The 19,390-nt window shown below is 36.9% G+C and overlaps 2 protein-coding genes across 4 annotated transcripts in view; both read right to left on the bottom strand.

Moving 5' to 3' along the window:
• The window catches only part of rundc1 (RUN domain containing 1), a 7,946-nt gene extending 6,811 nt beyond the window's left edge, over positions 1-1,135 (bottom strand). For both annotated transcript variants that reach the window (XM_015393061.1, XM_015393054.1), the window contains exon 1: positions 621-1,135. In XM_015393061.1, coding sequence (XP_015248547.1) covers positions 621-1,001 — 381 coding nt within the window. In that variant the 5' untranslated portion in view covers positions 1,002-1,135. The remainder of the gene's footprint in view (positions 1-620) is intronic.
• Positions 1,136-5,148: 4,013 nt separating this feature from the next.
• LOC107096383 (granulins-like) lies at positions 5,149-19,374 on the bottom strand. Of its 2 annotated transcripts, XM_015393017.1 has the most exons (17): positions 19,185-19,374; positions 18,485-18,625; positions 17,540-17,677; positions 17,329-17,457; positions 16,128-16,209; positions 15,929-16,035; positions 15,597-15,750; positions 15,375-15,506; positions 14,415-14,512; positions 14,073-14,315; positions 13,728-13,970; positions 13,381-13,623; positions 13,036-13,278; positions 11,886-12,218; positions 8,746-8,982; positions 8,373-8,630; positions 5,149-5,873 (listed from the first exon to the last, which is right to left on the bottom strand). In XM_015393017.1, exons 2-17 carry the CDS (start codon positions 18,623-18,625, stop codon positions 5,730-5,732), a joined length of 2,925 nt encoding a protein of 974 aa, XP_015248503.1. In that variant the 5' UTR covers positions 19,185-19,374; the 3' UTR covers positions 5,149-5,729. The 2 variants fall into 2 exon arrangements, with proteins under 2 accessions (XP_015248503.1, XP_015248492.1); XM_015393006.1 differs by lacking the exons at positions 13,728-13,970; positions 14,073-14,315.
• Positions 19,375-19,390: the final 16 nt, after the last annotated feature.

Genomic DNA, 19,390 nt, shown 5'->3' on the forward strand with positions numbered 1-19,390 from the left:
ATTTTTTTTTTAGAATTTTTATATAAATACTGCTTTAAGTGGGTCGCTCTGTCAGCTAAAGGCATGTTTTAGAGTCTCTACACTCCAGTTAACTGTTAATCGATTACTAGATTAGTTGAGGACTATTTGAATAATCGATTAATCTGATTAATTGTTTCAGCCATAATCCAAGCATCTCTAAGTGAGACCAAAATATCTGATCTTTGTTTACATTTTATTATTTGATATAGAATACCTAATCTAATAATAATAAAAAAAAGAAATCTCGCTTTGAAGAATGAATGGATAGTTGAAGCATTGTTGAAATAAAATAGTCATTTAACATCATTTATCAAAAGTATATTTTCTTGGTGGTTGTGTGTTATAATGCGATGTAAATATTCAATTATTTACAACTTTCGTTCCTGATTTTAGCCTACGCTAATTCATGTATATAGAAAATTTAGATGTTTTATTTTTTATTTGGCTTTTTTTTTGTTTTGTTCCCATGTTTGTGAAACATGGAGGAAGATTTTTTTTTTGTTTACATTTTTTTCTGATAAGCTCAATCACATCTCTAGACAAACAGTCACATGTAATTGAATAAATAAACGTATTTTCCGAAGCCCTGAAAGCCTCACCGAGTTCTCCAGCTGCCTGGCATCCTGAGCTCTGCAGCCCAGGACGTGCGGGCAGCCCCTGAAGGCGAACTCCTCCAGCTCGGCCAGCATCCTCTCCTTCTCCTCGCTCTGAGCGTGAACGATCTGCTTCAGGCGGAACTGAACCTGGGCGAAGTGCGACGTGAGAGCTAAAAGAGACGAGTTCAACAAGTCCTGCTCCTCTTCCAGCTTCCTCAGCCGGAAGGCCATCTCCTCATCCGTGGCTGACGATAAGCCTCTCTGCCTCGGCTTAACGCTGCTCTCCTCCTCGGGGCTGGCTACGGCACCCACCGGTGCCCATCGCTCCCCGGCGCCCGCGAACACAGCCTCGCTATCCGAAGCTGACAGCTCCTCCGTGGACATCCTGGACGGTGTGGGTCAATCCAGATTTTCCCTCGAAGATGTCAGTTAGTTGGTAACTTATTCCCAGGGATTATGCTTTAAAAAGTGTGTAAAATGGAGCAGCATCATCACCGAAGGAACAGGTGAATCGCCATCTTGGGAATGATGATTCATACGTCAACAGAGGAAAGTGAAGCTTCAAGCAACAAGAACAAACCGGAAGATCAGCCACTTACCTTCAAAATAAAAGCCTTTAATAATAATAATAATAATAATAATAATAATAATAATAATAATAATAATAATAATAATAATAATAATAATAATAATAATAATAAAAACTATTGGCAGTAGAGTTTAAGGACTTTTTCACATAATTTCCTTTTAAAGATTTTTTGATAAACTATATTTTTTCTTTTCCTCTTTTTTTCCTCTCATTTCTTTTTTTCCTCTTTTATTTCTTTTGGGGAATGCATTAAATGACTATACCTTATGAGTATAGTTTTTATATGCATTTGTTTTGTAAATCTTTAACCTATAGACTTTTTTTTAGACAGTAAAATTCCTTATTTGAAGATATTTTGGTAATCTCTATATCACTTACCAGGTCATAAGAGGAGTCTATGAGTGATAAACTATTTTTTATATCTGGATCTAGATTCATGTCTTATATTCTCAGTGAATGTTGGTTTGCATATAGATTTACGCTTTGGCCCTTAAATACCTGCAAGCTTTTTGTAATGTTTTTCCTTTTCTTAACCAGGTTAAATATGATGAATTTAAAAAAGTGCCAATTTTAATAATGTTTTCTAAACTAAATAGAATAGCTTTCATGCAGGTGCACTAAACCAGATAAAAACAACTGAATATGATAAAAGTTGCTAAACATAATAGTAAAAATATTTGTCATGATTAGTAAAAATATTTGTCATGATTAATCTTTGCACTAAATATTAAATGACTTCTGATGGAACAATACCATGTTTGAGCATACTTTCTTTACCAGCTCATCATTATTTTTGATTTCCTTAATCCCTTTAAATTGACTGGCCCTTAGGTCAGGCCAAATATATAAATATATCTGGTCCTGCTAACGGGATTCGATTCGAATCCCCTAAAAGCTCCTCTTGTCCGCACAGCTTGTGTTTATTTTTTTCTTGGATACGGCAAACTTCGCAGACTTACCAATTTTCACCTTATGGTTTATCTTCCTTTTAGAATTAGTCAATGACTGAATGCTGGAAAACTGTTAACGGCAGTTGTTTTTTTAGTGGTTGTATGTGACTTAGGAGGAATTAATTTACTAAGATTCTCCTTTACTTTAGTGCTTTTCATTTCAGAAAAAAGAAATGTATATTTAACAGCATATTTAGATATAACTATGGATTTTTCCTGGCTCAATGCAATATGGGCCTGGCCAGTTTTTATTGGGGCACAGAAAAGCATAAAGCAAAATAACAGGCAAATATTTAATAACTTAAAATATATTTAGAGAGTTGCAGAACCAAAGAGTTACTCGTGGATCTGCATCATTCACGTCAATTAGTTAAATTTAAATAATATGTTGTTCAAATTGAAATTTTATTAAAATTAATAGAATATTCCTTACATTGGGGAAAAAAGGAAGTTAGTTGCTATACAAATATCTGCTAAAAGATTAAATAATGCTATTCTTTGGAATATTTTTGACTTATTTCTTAGTTTTTTAGACTTAGTTTTAATCACAACAGAATTAGAAATTAATTAAAACTGATCAATTCAGATTTGATTTATTTGGTTCAAAATACCATTTAGCTGTTTAAAACTGTGGCCGTATCTCAAAATGACTGAAGCTATCACCATCATTTAACTTATAATTAAAACAGAAACGTAAAGAAAAAAATGAGAATGGTCCAAGGGAGCAATCATTCACTATGTTCAGATCTCCGATAGTATTTCTTTTAGTATTACATGTTCAATACAGGGGCCATAACAAGGGCCAGGACCAGTACTACAGGGGCACTGGCCTCTGTTGGTCCCTTCTAGAAATGGCCATAAACGTAATCACTTTTGACAAGCAAAACAGTGCTATTGTGGAGATTTCTTTAGTGTGGGATAGGCTGTGCACTGGAAAAAAAATTTAATCTAGATAAGTCATTTTTTTCTTAAAATAAGTGCATTTGTTCTTGGATTTAGGAGGTAAAAGAGACATTTTGCCAATGGAACAAGATAATTTACACTTAAAATAAGAAAACACAATTGCATTGTCTTACCTCAAGTGCATGTTATCTAATTATCTTATTATAAGAGAAAAAATACTAATTACATTGGTAAACTATCTCATTTACCTACTCAAATTAAGGGTAAATACACTTAATATAAGGAATTTTTTATTTATTTCTAGATTGTTTTTCCAGTATGACCAGTGAGATCAGTGAAGTCTAATCACTTATGCAGAATCGTTTAAGGCAGAAATTATATTTCAGGGATTAGGAAAAAGGCATCAATTACTGTTTGGAAAGCCAAAATAGTCCTATTTGGTCGATTTACTTTTCTTTTTTTCAGTGGTGGATTGAAGTGGTGGTTTTACTGAGATCAGTAGAACCAAACTAGGCCCGAGGTCTTCAACAGGGGGTCCACGACCCCAAGGGGGTTCGCAGAAGTACTGGATGGGGGTCATAAAAGTTTTGGTTGATTAGACTTTTTTTATATTCCCCCCTTGCAATTTTTTTCCACTAACTGAAATGTCTTTAAATCCACATTGAGATTAATTCAACACACTGTAGTAAAAAGATAAATGGAGGCAGAAGATTATTTTCAGTCATCAATGCACACATTCAGCGACACACAGGAGCTCTTTAAAGCTGGGCACCGTTTCATTCACAACACCCGTCCCATCAACCAGGAATCAGAATCAGAAACACTTTAATAATCCCAGAGAGAAATTACTTTCATTACATTACACCATTTCTAATAGAGTGACTATAGGACCAGTTTAATATAACACAATTTGATACAATATATATAATCAAGGGGTCCCTGCTGGTCTGGAAAACGTTAAAAACCCCTGCTCTAGGTTAAAACATTTTATTTTTATCAACAAATTATATTGTGATTGTCATACAGTTCACTCTGATCTCCTCTTGGCAAGTTAAATACTTCACTTATAAATAATTACTTAATATTTTCATTTTTTCATCATACCAGTAATCCCAAAATCCAAAACCCTGAAAGTATCACCATATTGTTTATGGTATGAATTTCTGCACCAAAAAAAAAAAAACACCAAACGCTGTTCAAGGTGCTCAGAGTCAAAGCTGCCTTCCTGACTGATGTCTATATGGATTTTTTTTTCACATAAAATATTTTGAAAACTGAATCATTTTTCTGCTGCTTTGTCAACTTATCTCATCTTTCTGTTTTACACCTAACTTAATCTGAACAGTGGCACTTTGTTAGTGCAGAAGCCAGACCTGGGAACCTATTAAGTGATGTCCTTCAGAAGAATGTCCCTTCTGTGTTAAGAATGGTTTAATCATTTATTCTGTTTTTAAGCTCTCTCTATATATTTATTACAGCTGGCTTAATAAGCAAGACTGAGTCATAACTTTGTCATGATTCCTTCTCTGAAATTACAAATAAAGGAAAAGTAGGAAAAGAAAATACAAACAATTTGTGTCGATATATACTATTTCCTTTTGTTTCTAATCAGGAAAAGCTGACTGGTTAGATCAACAATTACTTATTGATCCCTTGAAATCAGGCTGCTTTCCTTCTTTCATTCAAATATTGCATGTTTGATTTATTGCAGAGCAGCTAAAAATAAAAAAGACAATAGTTATTATACTTTTAATTAAAAAAGATAGATAGAAGTTTGCCCTGTGATGGACTGGCGACCTTTCCAGGGTGTTTACTGCCTCTCGCCTGTAGACAGCTGGAGATAGGCATCAGCATCCCTTACGACCCCACTTGGGATAAGCATGACAGAAAATGGATGGATGGATGATAGAAGTTTCCAGGTCTATTTTTACTTAAACTTTTTGCACCCCTGGATGCATCCACAAAGAAAAAAAGGAAAAGCTTTTATTGTATCAGTAAATAGGTGTGAAGCTTTTTGACTAAATGCTATTTACTATATTATTACACAGCAAAGAACGACAAACAAAAAGATGAAAGTTTTAATTTCTTGTTTATTGTTTGGATGGAAAACAGAGAAATCAGATCAGTTCTTCAATACGCTGCACTAGATAAAATCCACATTCGGTTTTAGTGATTAAACCTAAACATAAAATAATTTCTTGTGAGTTAAACTGATTTACAAACTTAAGATATTTATTTTTATTTTTCATCAGTAATTAGAGTGTAACAGTTAACCCACAGTGATTATTGTTTAATCACAATGAGGAGAAATAAAAGAAAAACTGTTTTATTAATGAATCATTTATGATTAGGAAAAAAAAAATGCTGCAGAAGACTGTGACAGGGATTAAATGAGAAGATTAATATTGCAAGTGGAGTGTTTCAGTTTTCTTCTTGATAGATTAGAGTTTCAAGTATTAAACTGTGTGTGCAAGAGAATAAAAGGAGCTTGTATTGCATGGAAAACCTGCAGACAGGAACCTTTTAATCCAAGCCCACCTACACTTACAGCTCTGTTTCAATGCGCTCCCTTCATCAATTAGCACAATTACCTAACAAAAAGTATTGAATGTATTTTATTATTATTTGTTTTTTTTTTAATTTAGACATAATCTCAGCATCCTAATATTCTCATAGAATAAGTGCTCTCTTCTTGTTGGCGAGGAACATGTTCCAGTTCAGCCAGTCGAGTGGCGAGCTCTGGGTGCAGGAACCTTCATCAGTGCAGGTGGAGCCTTGAGGGCAGCAGTGCTTCATGTCGCTGCAGCATACAGCCTGTGGGGACAGCAGAGGGCGCTCTAAGTTAAATAAACCCATGCAACTCATGTTAAAAGTACCCTGATGCTGAGAATAATTGCTTATGGGTGCAATAAAGAAAAAATCCTTTAAAAAAAATTTAAAGGATAGCAGATGGAACACAAGAAATACATTGCATCTTAATCCTATTTATCTTGATATACTGCATATATCTGGATATACTGTATATATATTGCTTATTCTTAATGCACCTCTTTCCTCCCTGTTTGCACCTTCTGTAACTTCTTTGCCAATATGTGACCAGTGAATTTCTTCGCTGTGAGATCAATAAAGCTCATCTAATCTAATCTAATCTAAATGCTATTAAGTCTACTTTTCATTCACTTCCTTAATTAGGTTAATGTTTAAAAATACAGACTGACATTACATGTAATGTAGGTCTGGGGAGCATTTAAACCAGCACTATACTGAAGTTAGTTTTAGGCTGGATATTGGACTGAGGCGTCTCATCTGCACAGCTGCATGTAAAAGATGACTCACTGCTTCCTCCGAATGATTACACAAGTCCAGAGGTGGGTAGTAATTAGTTACATTTACTATGTTTTCTGGAGTAACATTTGAAAAAATGCACGTTTAAGATTACTTTTACGTGCTATATTTCTTACTTTTCCTTGAGTAATATTCTTGTAAAGTATCGTTACTCTTATTTGAGTAAAATCTCTGACTATTCAGTTCTGTGAGTAAGTTTAACTATTCCACAATCAGGTAAGAAAACAATAAACAGTAGATATTATCTGTGGAAGTTTGTTACCGTGTCCTAACAATTTTCATTGTAAGGATTGGTTTTCTAAGTTTTATGTTAAACAAAAATGGTAAAAGTATTGCTTCTGTATGAATTTGTTCTACTATGTATAATATCTGTGAAGATTCTCAGTCATCCAGGTCATGGTCAAGCTTGAAAAAGTTCAGTCTAGGCAACTGGACGTGAATTTTTTTTATTTTTGCTTTTCCATAGAGGACGTTTCACCTCTCATCCATTCTTCTCTGTATATTCATGACATTTATTTGTATTCTTTAGGCATTTGAGTCTATAAATTGCCAGAACTTGCACATAAAGTCTGTTTGCCAGCAACAATTATAAAAATTAAATCTCTTATTATCAAACAGTTACTCGGTACTCAAGGGGCCTTTAAAAGCAAATACTTTTTTAATTTTACTTGAGTAATTTTTTGGATGACTATTTTTTACTGTTACTTGAGTAAAAAAAATGTTATTATAGTAGTGCTACTCTTACTTGAGTACAATTGTTGTGTACTCTACCCACCTCTGCACAAGTCTATGAGTCAAAGTTGGCAATCATGTTGGATTTGTTTAGTTGTAGAGAACACAGGAGGTACTACAGTAAAATAATAACTAAGAGAGATTACCTTTGCTACTTTATACAACACAGTCAGATAGTCACAACTAAAAGTTTATTTAACCAAAAATAGTTACAGACTACACCTTTAGGTTTTCTCACCTGACCAAATTTAGAAAGGCTAAAAAGATTAGAGATGCTGAGACAAAATCTACGATTAAATCTAACATTTAATGCCATTCGTGCTAAACTGAGCTGAATTAATCATAAGCTGTACTAATCAGAATATAGTTCAACGGTTCAGCATTAAGAGGTGTGTTGATCTTCATCAAATATCTCTTCTAATTGAATGTTGCTTAAGCTGAAAAATTGCTGCAAAGTTTGAGAAAACAGTTGCTATATTATGATGGAAGTGGGGCTGATGTGCAAATTCTATTTTGGTTAGTTCAGAGTTGCCTATGAGGTCGAAAGCTGATGGTGTTGGGACATGGTGGAAAATCAAACATATTTTCCTCCTTTAATCATCTGATTCAACAACAGAAATAAAACTGCATAGTCATTTAAAGTCAGGGGTTCCCAAAGTGGAGGTTGCAAGACACCAAGTGAAGGTTTGTAAGATGCTTTTCGCAAACATTGTGATGTGATCCCCGAGCCATATGAATGGGCGAAATATATCGGGAAATAAATGAATGTCCTGTAAAAAAAATACATCTAAAACAAAACTGAAATATTGGATATACGTTTAAATAACTAATGAAATGTAAATCTAAATAAATACAAAAAACATTTAAAAGGATGACGTAAATAGTGAAATGTCATTCAAAAAATTATATTTGTTTACAAATGAATAAAATCATTTCACTTTATATGTATAAATGAAAATAGAGAATTTAATTTAGTTGATATATGTATTTTCTTCTGCGATGGACCTATCGACCTGTCCAGGGTGTACTCCCCCTCTCACCCGTGAACAGCTGGAGATGGGCACCAGCATCCCTCGTGACCCCACTTGGGTTAAAGCGTGTCAGAAAATGGATGGATTTTCTTAATATATGTGTTTTTTTCAGGGGTCGCTTTTCTATCACATTATTTTTTATGGGTTAAAATGTTTGGGAACCCCTGGCTTAAGCTATTGGGTCACAAAGGGCCACGTTTCTTACATTAGGAGATGGACAGCAGCCCCAGGTGGTGGATGATGTCCTGCAGCAGGTCTCGTTGTCAGGGCAGCTGGTCTGCTCGTCACACGGGACATCTTTGTGTTTTAACGGAGTTAACTGAAGATGGTACTCCGGTAGAAACACTGGTGTCAGTGGGAGAGTCTCCAGCTGCAGCATGATGGCCTTCTGGCAGGTCTTAGAGAGGACGTCACAGCTGTAGCCCTGTGGGCAGCAGTGCTCCTTATCTGAGCAGCACACAGCCTGCACACACAGAGAACATCGGCCCTTATTTTACATAAGCAAACCCTGATGGAGCTAACGTACAGTGATACAGCACTTAATATTTTCCTGTCAAAGCTTCTGGTTCTCATCTCACATTTTGCAGCGGGCAGCAGCCCCACTCGCCCGTAAACAGCATGCAGCAGGATGTGTGTTCAGGACAGTGGTGGTCGTCGTCGCACCGCATGTTGCTGTCATCAGCCTGAACTCTGCTGATGGCTGGGATTTTGGTGTACCACGGGATCTGAACTTCTCCTTGGAGGCATGTATTCTCCTCCTCGTTGCATTTGTAGCCTTCAGGGCAACAGTGGCTCCCATCGGTGCAGCACACAGCCTGGAGGCAGAAGTGAGAGACAGAAGTGTCACTTTTCATATCAGCCATATGGTTGTCACTTCTTCTTTTTCAGTGGAGTAAAGCCAAAAGTGAGCCACCACAGAAAAATATGGTGTTTTTTAAATTTGAATTTTCATTTTCCTGGAACATTGTGTGACATTAAAGAATATTCAGAGATCAGGTGGATGTCGAGAAAACTGTAGATATTGTTGCTGGAAGATCTTTACCTTTGCTAACACACATGCATTGCATACTGGAAAAACTGATAAGTTAAATAAAGCTCTTTACATATTTTTTTCAGTGGTGTGAGAAACACAGTAGTGTTTACACGTCACAGCACTGTGGAAATGTGTGACAGCTTTGTGAATGTCTTATGATGGAAAACAGAATTGAAAGCAGCTTTGAAAGACAGAAATATCAGAGGAACTTATCTGTGAGGTATTAATAATGCAGTTTATTGGGGTGCATAAAGACTCCTGCACTTTTGAACCTCACAGTTTTTTGTTGTTTCTTTCTTAAAACTTTTATTTATGCTGATTTTTTATTTTGCCTCTTGCAGACTCCATGCATATAGGATTAGTAAAAATCAACACGCAATTTACTTAAGTTGAATAATGTAGACCTGATGGTAATATAACTAAAGAGAAGTGAAGCTGCCATGTTTTGAAAAATACTGGTGCACCCAACCTTCTTCATTACAAAGCAGGAAAATCTCTAAATGTCAAACTTCTACAACCTTTAAGCATTAAAACCAAAGAACTACATGACAAAATGGCTTTTTTTCACAATTTAGTTTCAACATAGACAATAAACCACATGGAAAACTGTTGTTTGAACAAAAAAGATAAATTTCTAAACAAAAGAAAAAATAGAGACGCAATTTAGCTACGTGAGCTATGGCTAACAAAGAGGTTATTTTGTTAATATGTTTGAAATATTAAAAAACTCTCCTCGGAAAAGAAAATGCCATAAAGGGAACAAAAAATGTCTTATTTTTAAGGATCTACTTGTATATAAAAAAATTACTTCATGATGGGGATTTCTTTCAAGAATTATGACAACCAACCGTGCTGCACTTTTCTTTTGTATTGCACGTTTGTGTCAGTACACAATTAGTCAGTATGCCATCTAAGCTCGTATCACAGTTTGATAAGTTTTATTCAACATATTATATATATAAAAAAAGTTTCTCCCTGTTTGCTTGTTTTTATTTCGACATCCGGCTGCTGCTTCAGGTTCTTTATAATCTAAAATAATTTCTGCTACTTCTCCATTTTTAACATGCATGATCAAATTGTTAGAGCATATCATTCCATTACTTTGTTCCTGGTTTTTGTATTCGGCTACCTGTTGTTGTGTTTATAAAGCATCCTTCCTACCTGCTCATGATTTCCTTACATTGTTTCGAGACCAGATGAGAACTTATAAACTTACTGAAAGCAGAACAAAATTGGTCTGATATTTTGCATTTTATAACCTGCTATGAAAACAATAAATTGCATATTGAACAGGTTGTACGTACTGTGATGCGTGTCCCACAGAAAAACCAAGGCAAAAAAAAAAAAACACATCACGAGCTGTTGTGGAAATGAAACTGAAGATTTGGCATTTTAAAGCGGGTGTAACCAGAACTACCGCCACAAACAATAGCCACAAACCACAGAAAAGACTCTCTAACCAGAGGCCATTCTATAATCAGCATCTTTTACTATTAAGATAAATTCCTACAAAGTGTTTACTATGACTGAAAAATCTGCAGGTCTTTCTTTAAGCTAGAGGACTTTAGCTTGAAACTTATTAATTACTTTTTCTTTCACTGTACCATAAAATGTTTAGTGGGGTAATCCAACCTTTAAAACTTGGGAGGTCATTGCTACAACTTTTTCATTGAAACGGTACATTTTTCAAAAAATATAACAGCCACAGAACATCTAAAGGGTTGCAGAATAATGTTATTGATTTTACTGAAATGAAATATTGCTTTAAAAATGTAGACAGTCCAAAATATCTAAACATTTACTTCTGATTATGATTCCAAGGCGAACGGATTAGAATAGAAATGGTAGATTGAAGTCAGTATAGTTCACTGACCAGGAGGAGTTAAACCTGTAACTTTTATCTTTAAGTCTTTTTTTTTTTTTTTTTTTTACAACAAATCTCGCTTTAATCCTTATGTTTAGATTTTTTATCTTTAGGTTAATCCTGTTAAACCCAGTTGGGAGCCTCGCAAACCTTTCCATGAGCCTTCAGCAACAAAACCAAAACCAATATGTGTTAACTTCTGTCTGTGTCTGTAATAAAAAAAATCAGAAAATGGTGAGAAGATGTCAAAATTAGGGCTCCACAAACAAAAAGTTTGAGTAGTTTAATTGGTTTTCAAGTATTGGATGGAGAGAAGAGAGGAAAGAAAAGATATACTAGAGCTTAACTGGGACAAATAACAGAGGTGGGACCAAGTCATTGTATTCCAAGGTACTGGTGAGTCTAAAGACTTTATAGTCAAGTCAGTTTGAGTCACAAGTTGAGACTAATTAGTCCGAAATCAAGTCCAAGTCTTACGCTTTAAATTTCAAGTCATAAAGAGCTATCTCTGAAAAGAGCATAACTCAATAAGTCTTAAATCTGAGATTTAAGTCTGACTTGAATTAAGTATTCAGGTCCAAAAACTCTTTGTAAATACGCTGAATTTCCTTATTTTTCTGTAGGTCCAATACTTAACGCGAAGTATAGACTGATGCTGCTACATGCATAGCAGGACAATCCTCTTTGTGATGTAAAAAATATCTCCCTTCAACTAACTTTTGGTTAATCGTATAAAAGCTCTGATAAAACACAGGATAGACTTGGCCGGTAAGAGGAGTTGGTGAAGGTGGGTCATGACGTTAAAGCAGAGCAGAGCTTACCTTCGGCAGTGGGCAACAGCCCCACTTTTTAGATGCAGCCATGAAGCAGCAAGTGGTTTCCAGAGGGCAGCTGGTATGCTCGTCGCACTGATTCCTGTCCTCTTCTGTCCCCTCCTCTTCATCATCTTGTGAAGGAATCTCTACATTCGTCTCTGGTGTGCTTGTAACCAAGCATTCAGTTGTTGTTGCCACTGTAGTGGGTGCTGTGGTGGTAAACACAGGGATCTTCTTGAACATGGGGGTTGACCCTGAAGCTTGTAGACAACTTGTGCTGGTCTCATCACAGGTGGTGCCTTCAGGGCAGCAGTGCTCATGGTCTGGACAGCAGACCGCCTATGACACAGAGGGTAACCAAACATTCAATCTCAAGTCATTAAGTCTAATACCACATCTCTAGGTGTTCGGGTCCAGTGGCTACAGAACAGCTCTAAATCATCAGCACTCAAGTCGTTTCCAAACCGTCTTATAGTGATTTCCGTTACTTAAGAAGGCTTGCTGTGGATGTATTTCCTTCATGCAATTGTGTTATCAAACACCTACTAGTAAACTATTTACCCTATGCCTACAATAGGGCTGCCTGAACCTGCTGATAATTAGTTAATAGAATATTCCAAAAAAGTTCAAAAACAATTCACTGGACTTTTTTCAAAGTTTGAAGACGTTTCGCTTCCCATCCAGGAAGCTTTTTCAATTCAAAATGTCAGAAATAGCGTTGAGTTCAAGGCTTTATAGAGTGGACCAAAGCAAAGCCTTGTTTTGGCTTAGAAACATGAAAATTGAACCAGACGACCGGATTCGCCCCTTTGGAATGGGGGTCTTTTTGTTTCTCCTATAGCCTGTAACACCCAACACCTTTCTATGTCTCTGAAAGGGGGGTCGTTAAAGGGAATTGTTGGCCTGGCTGAAAAGGCTAGGTGCTCTGGTCCCCTGTAATGGGGTGGGGGTTGACCTGGATGACTGAGAATCTTCACCAGCAGTTAATAGAGTATATTCAATGATTTGGACCTGTCACTGATTTCACTGTTAAGTCAAATGGAAGCAAAAAGGATGTACTTTTTCTTTCTCTTAACTAAACCCTGGAATGCGGCTTGAGGAAATGCATTTTAAAAATCGGCTGGTCATAAACTGTAGTAAATGTTGGTTTGTTAACCTTAGGTAGAGGACAGCAGGCCCATCCGCCCTCTTTGTTTTTACAGCAGGTGGTTCCATCAGGACAAGAGGCCGTTGCATCACAGGTAACGTCCTTCTGTAGTGTCTTCTCCTCCAGTCGGGGAATTGATGGTATCTTCTCGACCCATGGCAAAGACAGGAGCCCATCATCGCAGGTCTGTGCTGCCAGGTTGCATTTCTTACCTTTTGGACAGCAATGTATAAAATCTTCGCAGCAAACAGCCTGAGGATGACATATTGGGATGAACAGAAGCACATCAGTAGTCTGGAAGGCCCATTTTGCTCTTTAGATTCAAATGTTTTAGCTACAACTAAAGGAGATTACCTCTGGCAAAGGACAGCAGGCCCATCCACCCTCTTTGGTTTTACAGCAGGTGGTTCCATCAGGGCAAGAGGCGGTTCCGTCACATGTTACATTCTCCATCCGTGTCTGCTCGCCCAGTCTGGGAAATGAGGGTACCTTCTCGACCCAGGGCACGGATTGTAGCCCATCATCACAGGTCTGTGCTGCCAGGTTGCATGTCTTACCATTTGGACAGCAATGTATAAAATCTTCACAGCAAACAGCCTGAGGATGACATAGTCAGATAAACAAAACAAAAAAAACATTAATATACTAGAGAGGCTTGACTTTTGGATTGAAATGTTTTTGTTAGAAGTAAAGGAGATTACCTTTGGTAAAGGACAGCAGGCCCATCCGCCCTCTTTGGTTTTACAGCAGGTGGTTTCATCAGGACAAGAGGCCGTTGCGTCACACGTTACGTTCTCCATCCGTGTCTGCTCCCCCAGTCTGGGAATTGAGGGTGTCTTCTCGACCCATGGCAAGGACAGGAGCCCATCATCGCAGGTCTGTGCTGCCAGGTTGCATTTCTTACCTTTTGGACAGCAATGTATAAAATCTTCGCAGCAAACAGCCTGAGGACGACATATTGTGATGAACATAAGCCCATCAGTTGTCTGGAAAGCCCATTTCGCAATTTAGATTCAAATATTTTAGCTAGAACTCAAAGAGATTACCTCTGGCATAGGACAGCAGGCCCATCCACCCTCTTTGGTTTTACAGCAGGTGGTTTCATCAGGACAAGAGGAGGTCTCATCGCATGTGACATTCCTAACCTGTACCTTCACATCCTTTCTGGGGATTGTCGAAATCTTGTTGAACCAGGGGACAGAGCATGTGGCATCTTCACATTTCCCTGCCTCCATGTTACATTTTTTTCCTTTTGGGCAGCAGTGGATCATATCTTCACAACAAACAGCCTGAAGGGGACACGTTTGGACAGATGGAAATCCATTAATACCCCAAACAGCATCATTTTTTAGATAAATAAATAAAGAGAGTCTTTAAAAAAGCATTACCTCTGGTAAAGGACAGCAGGCCCATCCGCCCTCTTTGGTTTTACAGCAGGTGCTGTCATCAGGACAAGCAGCTGTTTCATTGCAAGGTACATTATTGGCTGAAGAAAAAGAGAATATCTTTGTCAAGTAAGCAAATTTGTGTGTTCATAGCTTTTAACAGCTCTATTATCAATTAGCTACACATTTCTATTCATTGTAATTTAGAAATCATAGTAGATCTTTGCAATAAAACTACAAACTTTGCAGGTACATGAAGGTATCACTGGGCTTGATAGACTTGATCTACAACATTCATTTTAAGGGCTTGTATAATCAAATCATTTGTTGTAAAGTTTAGACTGAGTTCACCTGTTTTTGATGCAGGAACCTAAGAAGGGACAGCTTTGATCCCTATGTTCACTTCAAATTAAGTGTTTAGTTTGATAAAACAAGGTTGGACATCTTGGGCTTTATGGTGACGTGTTTGCAGTCCCCATCAAAAAATAAAAGAGTGCATGGAAAAGCAACTTTTTGTAATTAAGGTGGAGGACCTGCAATGCTTTGGTCTATGAATGTTTTAAAATACCAGGACATTTTCTAATAAAAAACTGTTGGCCTCATCTGAAAAGGGGGTAACCAAGGGATCAATGAGCTGCATATAGGAGAGCATGTAAGATGACTTCAGACTCTGTAGGATTTGAACAGATTGTGTAAAATTTAAAAGGTCTATATTCATGTTCCAGTCTAATCATAAAAATTAACTTATTGCAGCTTAAACATTTAACAGTGGGGGTGTCTGGTTTCCATTTAAAGTTTGGGGCAACTTTGCAGCAACTTCTTTACAAAAATGTTTTTTTTTTCCTTAGTTCATCAATCATCTGTGCATTACATAGATAATAAAGTCAGTGTGGAACCTTTTTATTTAAAAATTGACTAATAATGCCTGATAATACTTTCAAGAAACACAAAGTGAAATCACACCTGCATCTGCCTTAGCAACAGATGACTGGGTCACTTCCTCTTTCAAGGAAGGAACTGGATTGGCTGTGGTTACTTCAGTGGATTTCTCAGTTTCATCCCCGTCTGCACCCTTGGCAGTTATTTTTTCATCCTCTGGAAAAACACAAAGGTCCAGTTTTCTTCAGAATGCGGAGGTAACCTGCAATGGGGTTTTTCTAAGTAACAGGCACGCATATAGCCGACCTTTCTGGTTCTCCCAGTCTGCCCTCAGCCTGGCAGGGAACTTGGCCCACATTGGCAGCACTTTTTTGGTAGATATGGAAATGCATTTCATTTGTTCAGTGTCGCATGTTGTCCCATCAGGGCAGCAATGTTCCTTATCCTCGCAGCACACAGCCTATTTGGACAATAAAGTCACAGGTCAGATCACGATAAGACACAATAAAGACGCGATAAGTTGGATGTAAGTCAGCGTGGGACATGCAAATCCATAATTTGGCTTTTTACCCCCTTCATATCTTGCTCATAGTGTGACACTCTTCAAACATGACAAATCTGATTACTGCATAGCATACCTTTGGCATTGGACAGCATCCCCACTTGCCTTCTGGAGTTTCACAGCAGGTTGTTTCATCAGGACACTCTGACACGCCATCACTACACAAAACTGCTGCCACATTTTCTTTTGCAAAAAAGAGAAACATAAAAATTATTTTTTTTATAAACTAAAGTGACACGGGAGAGGAAAAAGCCAAACACTTCAATGAAATCTACCTTTCTTGATGCAGGAGCGGCTGTCTAAGCTGCACTGGTGGCCCTCAGGACAGCAGTGCTTCCCATCAGAGCAGGAGACTCCCTGTTGGAGCACATCAAGTTAGCAAACCTCTCTGACATCCTCTCACACTTACTTAGACAACAGGTTTGAAAACACAGACAATATTATGCCATTTCTATTAAATATGTTAGCAATAGCTACACTGCAAAAAAATTGAAATCTAAGTAAGTTTATTTTTCAGTTAAGTAATACACTTTGCAAATGGAATAAGGCAATTTACATTTAAAAAAGAAAAAACAACTACAGTCTTTTATTTCAAGTGCAAAATATCTAATTATCTAACTTTATACTTATTTAAATAGTAGAAATGTTCATTCCACTGGTGATTATCTTATTTACCTTCTCAAATTAAGGGTAAATACACTTACTTTAAGACATTTTTAGATCATTTTTGCAGTGTACAAACACAATTTCCCCAGAATTAGAGAATGAAGAGAAGCTTTGTCATTTTAAACTATCATACATACATCTATAAAGAAAAACTGTTCAAGGAAGAATATTATTATAAGGAAAATATTATGTTGGAAATAAACTCTTTTAGACTAAAAGAACAAATAAAGTACTTTTTACACCCTAAGAGGCTGCATCAGTTATCTAGTACCTCTAATTTTAACACATTCCTCTTTGTTATAACTCCAACATATTGGAGGACTTAGAATCTGAGCAGCCTGATTTAGGTCACACCAAAATAATTTAATCAGACTTAAATCCAATTTTAATTAATTTAACAAAAAATAACTTTTTTTTTTTTAAATCATTAATAGGTGGAAAAAAATAAAACCAGCAGCACCTCTGCTTAAGGTTAACAAACTCATGGCTGGAGTGGTCTTGAAGCAGCAAAACAGCCCATAACATCACACTACCACTACCATGTTCTGCTGCATGCATGGTGTTCATTTCCTGCTGCTTTATGTTTTTTTTTAACCCATATGTAATGGGAGAAACACTGTAAGGTCCTAGATTCACATTAGCCCCCAAAATATTTTATTTTAGCTAACTTCATGTTGTTACTCAGATTTTATTTACAGCGTTTCTTAATTCTCTGGGTATTTTTTTTTATCAGACAAATGTAGTATCTCTTTATAAACTAATTAGAAACAGAACTCTAGTTCTGTGTTTCAACTCTTCTTGTCTGGTTACCTTTGCCAAAGGGCAGCATCCAAATTTAGTCAAAGCCTTCAGGCAGGAAAACTCAGCAGGGCATCGTGACTGATCAGGACAGATGTTATCATCGTCCTCTCCCATGTAAGACTTGATCATCCTGAAGGACTGCAGGGACAACGAATAAGAGACACCGCTCTAAATAATTAAACCTGGTTTGTGGACAAAAACAAGGGGATGTTACTCATACTTTAGAGAGTGTGGGTTGGAGGGCAGAGGTCCTTTCCTGCCATGGGATGGACACAGTGGCGTTCACACAGCTGGACGTGTCTGGATTGCAGAGTGTGTCTGCTGGACAGCAGTGGACATGATCCCCACAGCATTCAGCCTGTCAAGAAAGGAGTAGCAGGAACATTTTGACTACCAAAGTTTCTACGGCTATCTCACACTCTGAATAAGGCCAGGTATCTTATCAGGCTCATATAGTAGTAAAACGCCATCCAGGATGAATAGCACTACTATAGAGTCATTTCTAACGAAACATTATCTTCTTTTATGTTAATTTAACTTAGACATGAACCTCATTAGGACAAAACACTGAATCATAGCTGGATGTGCAGGACGAGTATATACATAAGTCAATAATACTTTGATGATAACAGATACCTTGTTGGGCTATTTTTTTCCATTTAAAAAAGAAACTGGGGTTAAAAAAGGTGACAGTTAAGACAGAAGAAGAAATGTTGCAAACTTCCTGCTACTGCTAGCTCAGCCAGTCTTTACTAGAGTTTAGGAAAGAATAAGAAACTTGTTAATTTGGGGGGTTTGGTTGAGTCTGAGCTTTTAGTTTTTGCAACATTTAGAAAAGAACAGTTAGTTGGAGAAAAAAAAGGGTAACTTGAATTTTGGCAACTGTTTCTTTCAGGTTAATTCAAACAACAGATTAATAAGAATTTCAGAAATAAGTTGACAAGTGTTGTATCTAAGATACATTTGAAAAATAAAATAGATTATTTGTTTGTATCCACTGTAAAGAACATAGACTCAGTTCTGTTTTTATACATGGTATAAAAATATATGATGATGATGATGATAAACTTCTTGTTTTTACATGCCAGCAGTAGATACATAGTATTGTCCCACAGTAGAGAGTTATTTGGATGCTTAGAGATGTTTGGTGTGCAACCACATGTACCTGATCAAACGGGCAGCATCCATAGCCATTGTTTGGGCTGCTACAGCAGGTTTGACCCTCTTCACAACTGCCTCCATCAGGACACTCATCTGCACCAACCAGGGCAAAGGCAGCCCAACAGATCACAACCCAGGTCTTCATCTGCAGGCAAGGAAAACCATTCAGAACGGGAAGTAACAAATTAATGAGGATAGTGAAACTAAAAATCCCCCTTTTCTATTGGACTTTTCCAATGGACCTAAAATTGTCACTGGTTACATTAAACAGCTGCTTAATTCTAGATTCTTATGCATTGCTGATTAATTAAGGAAAAACCTTGAAATGTTGCTTTTAATGACAGATCTATGAAGTTTTTTTTCTGATTTATTATACTGCTTATTATTTTTTTTCTACCTGGGCAGAAACTATTTTGACACTCCCCAACTGTCTCAGTGACTAATCATTATTTATTTCCTGTAGTAGTGCTTCTTGAAATGTTCATTCACATTGTCTTTTTTTCTCAACGTCAACCATCTGTTGCATAGAAAGTATAGCTCAAAAGAATGGCATATACGCGCACATCATTAAAGAAGCGCACATACAGAAAGAAAACAAAAAAAATGTTTTTCTTCTATGAATAAATAACCTTTTTAATTTAAAACACGAACCTTTTTGCATTTTTCCAATGGATAAAGAAAAATAGATTTTGCATTGTTCTTACCTTTGTTAGGGACAAGAGGCTGCTGTGAACTGTTCAAACCTTCACCAGTGCGTCTCACCACAGTGAATCCCTGGTGAGTCCACAAGTCCTGGCATCATCCTGAGCACGCCCCCATCACAGGCCGAGGGGAGGGGAGAGGTGGATCCTTCTGTCTTTAGTGCGGAACTCATATCATATAATGTTTTTTTTCCCCCAGTGTATCTTTA

The sequence above is a fragment of the Cyprinodon variegatus genome, unplaced genomic scaffold, assembly GCF_000732505.1.
Source record: "Cyprinodon variegatus isolate N-32 unplaced genomic scaffold, C_variegatus-1.0 Scaffold24, whole genome shotgun sequence".
Lineage (NCBI taxonomy): Eukaryota > Metazoa > Chordata > Actinopteri > Cyprinodontiformes > Cyprinodontidae > Cyprinodon > Cyprinodon variegatus.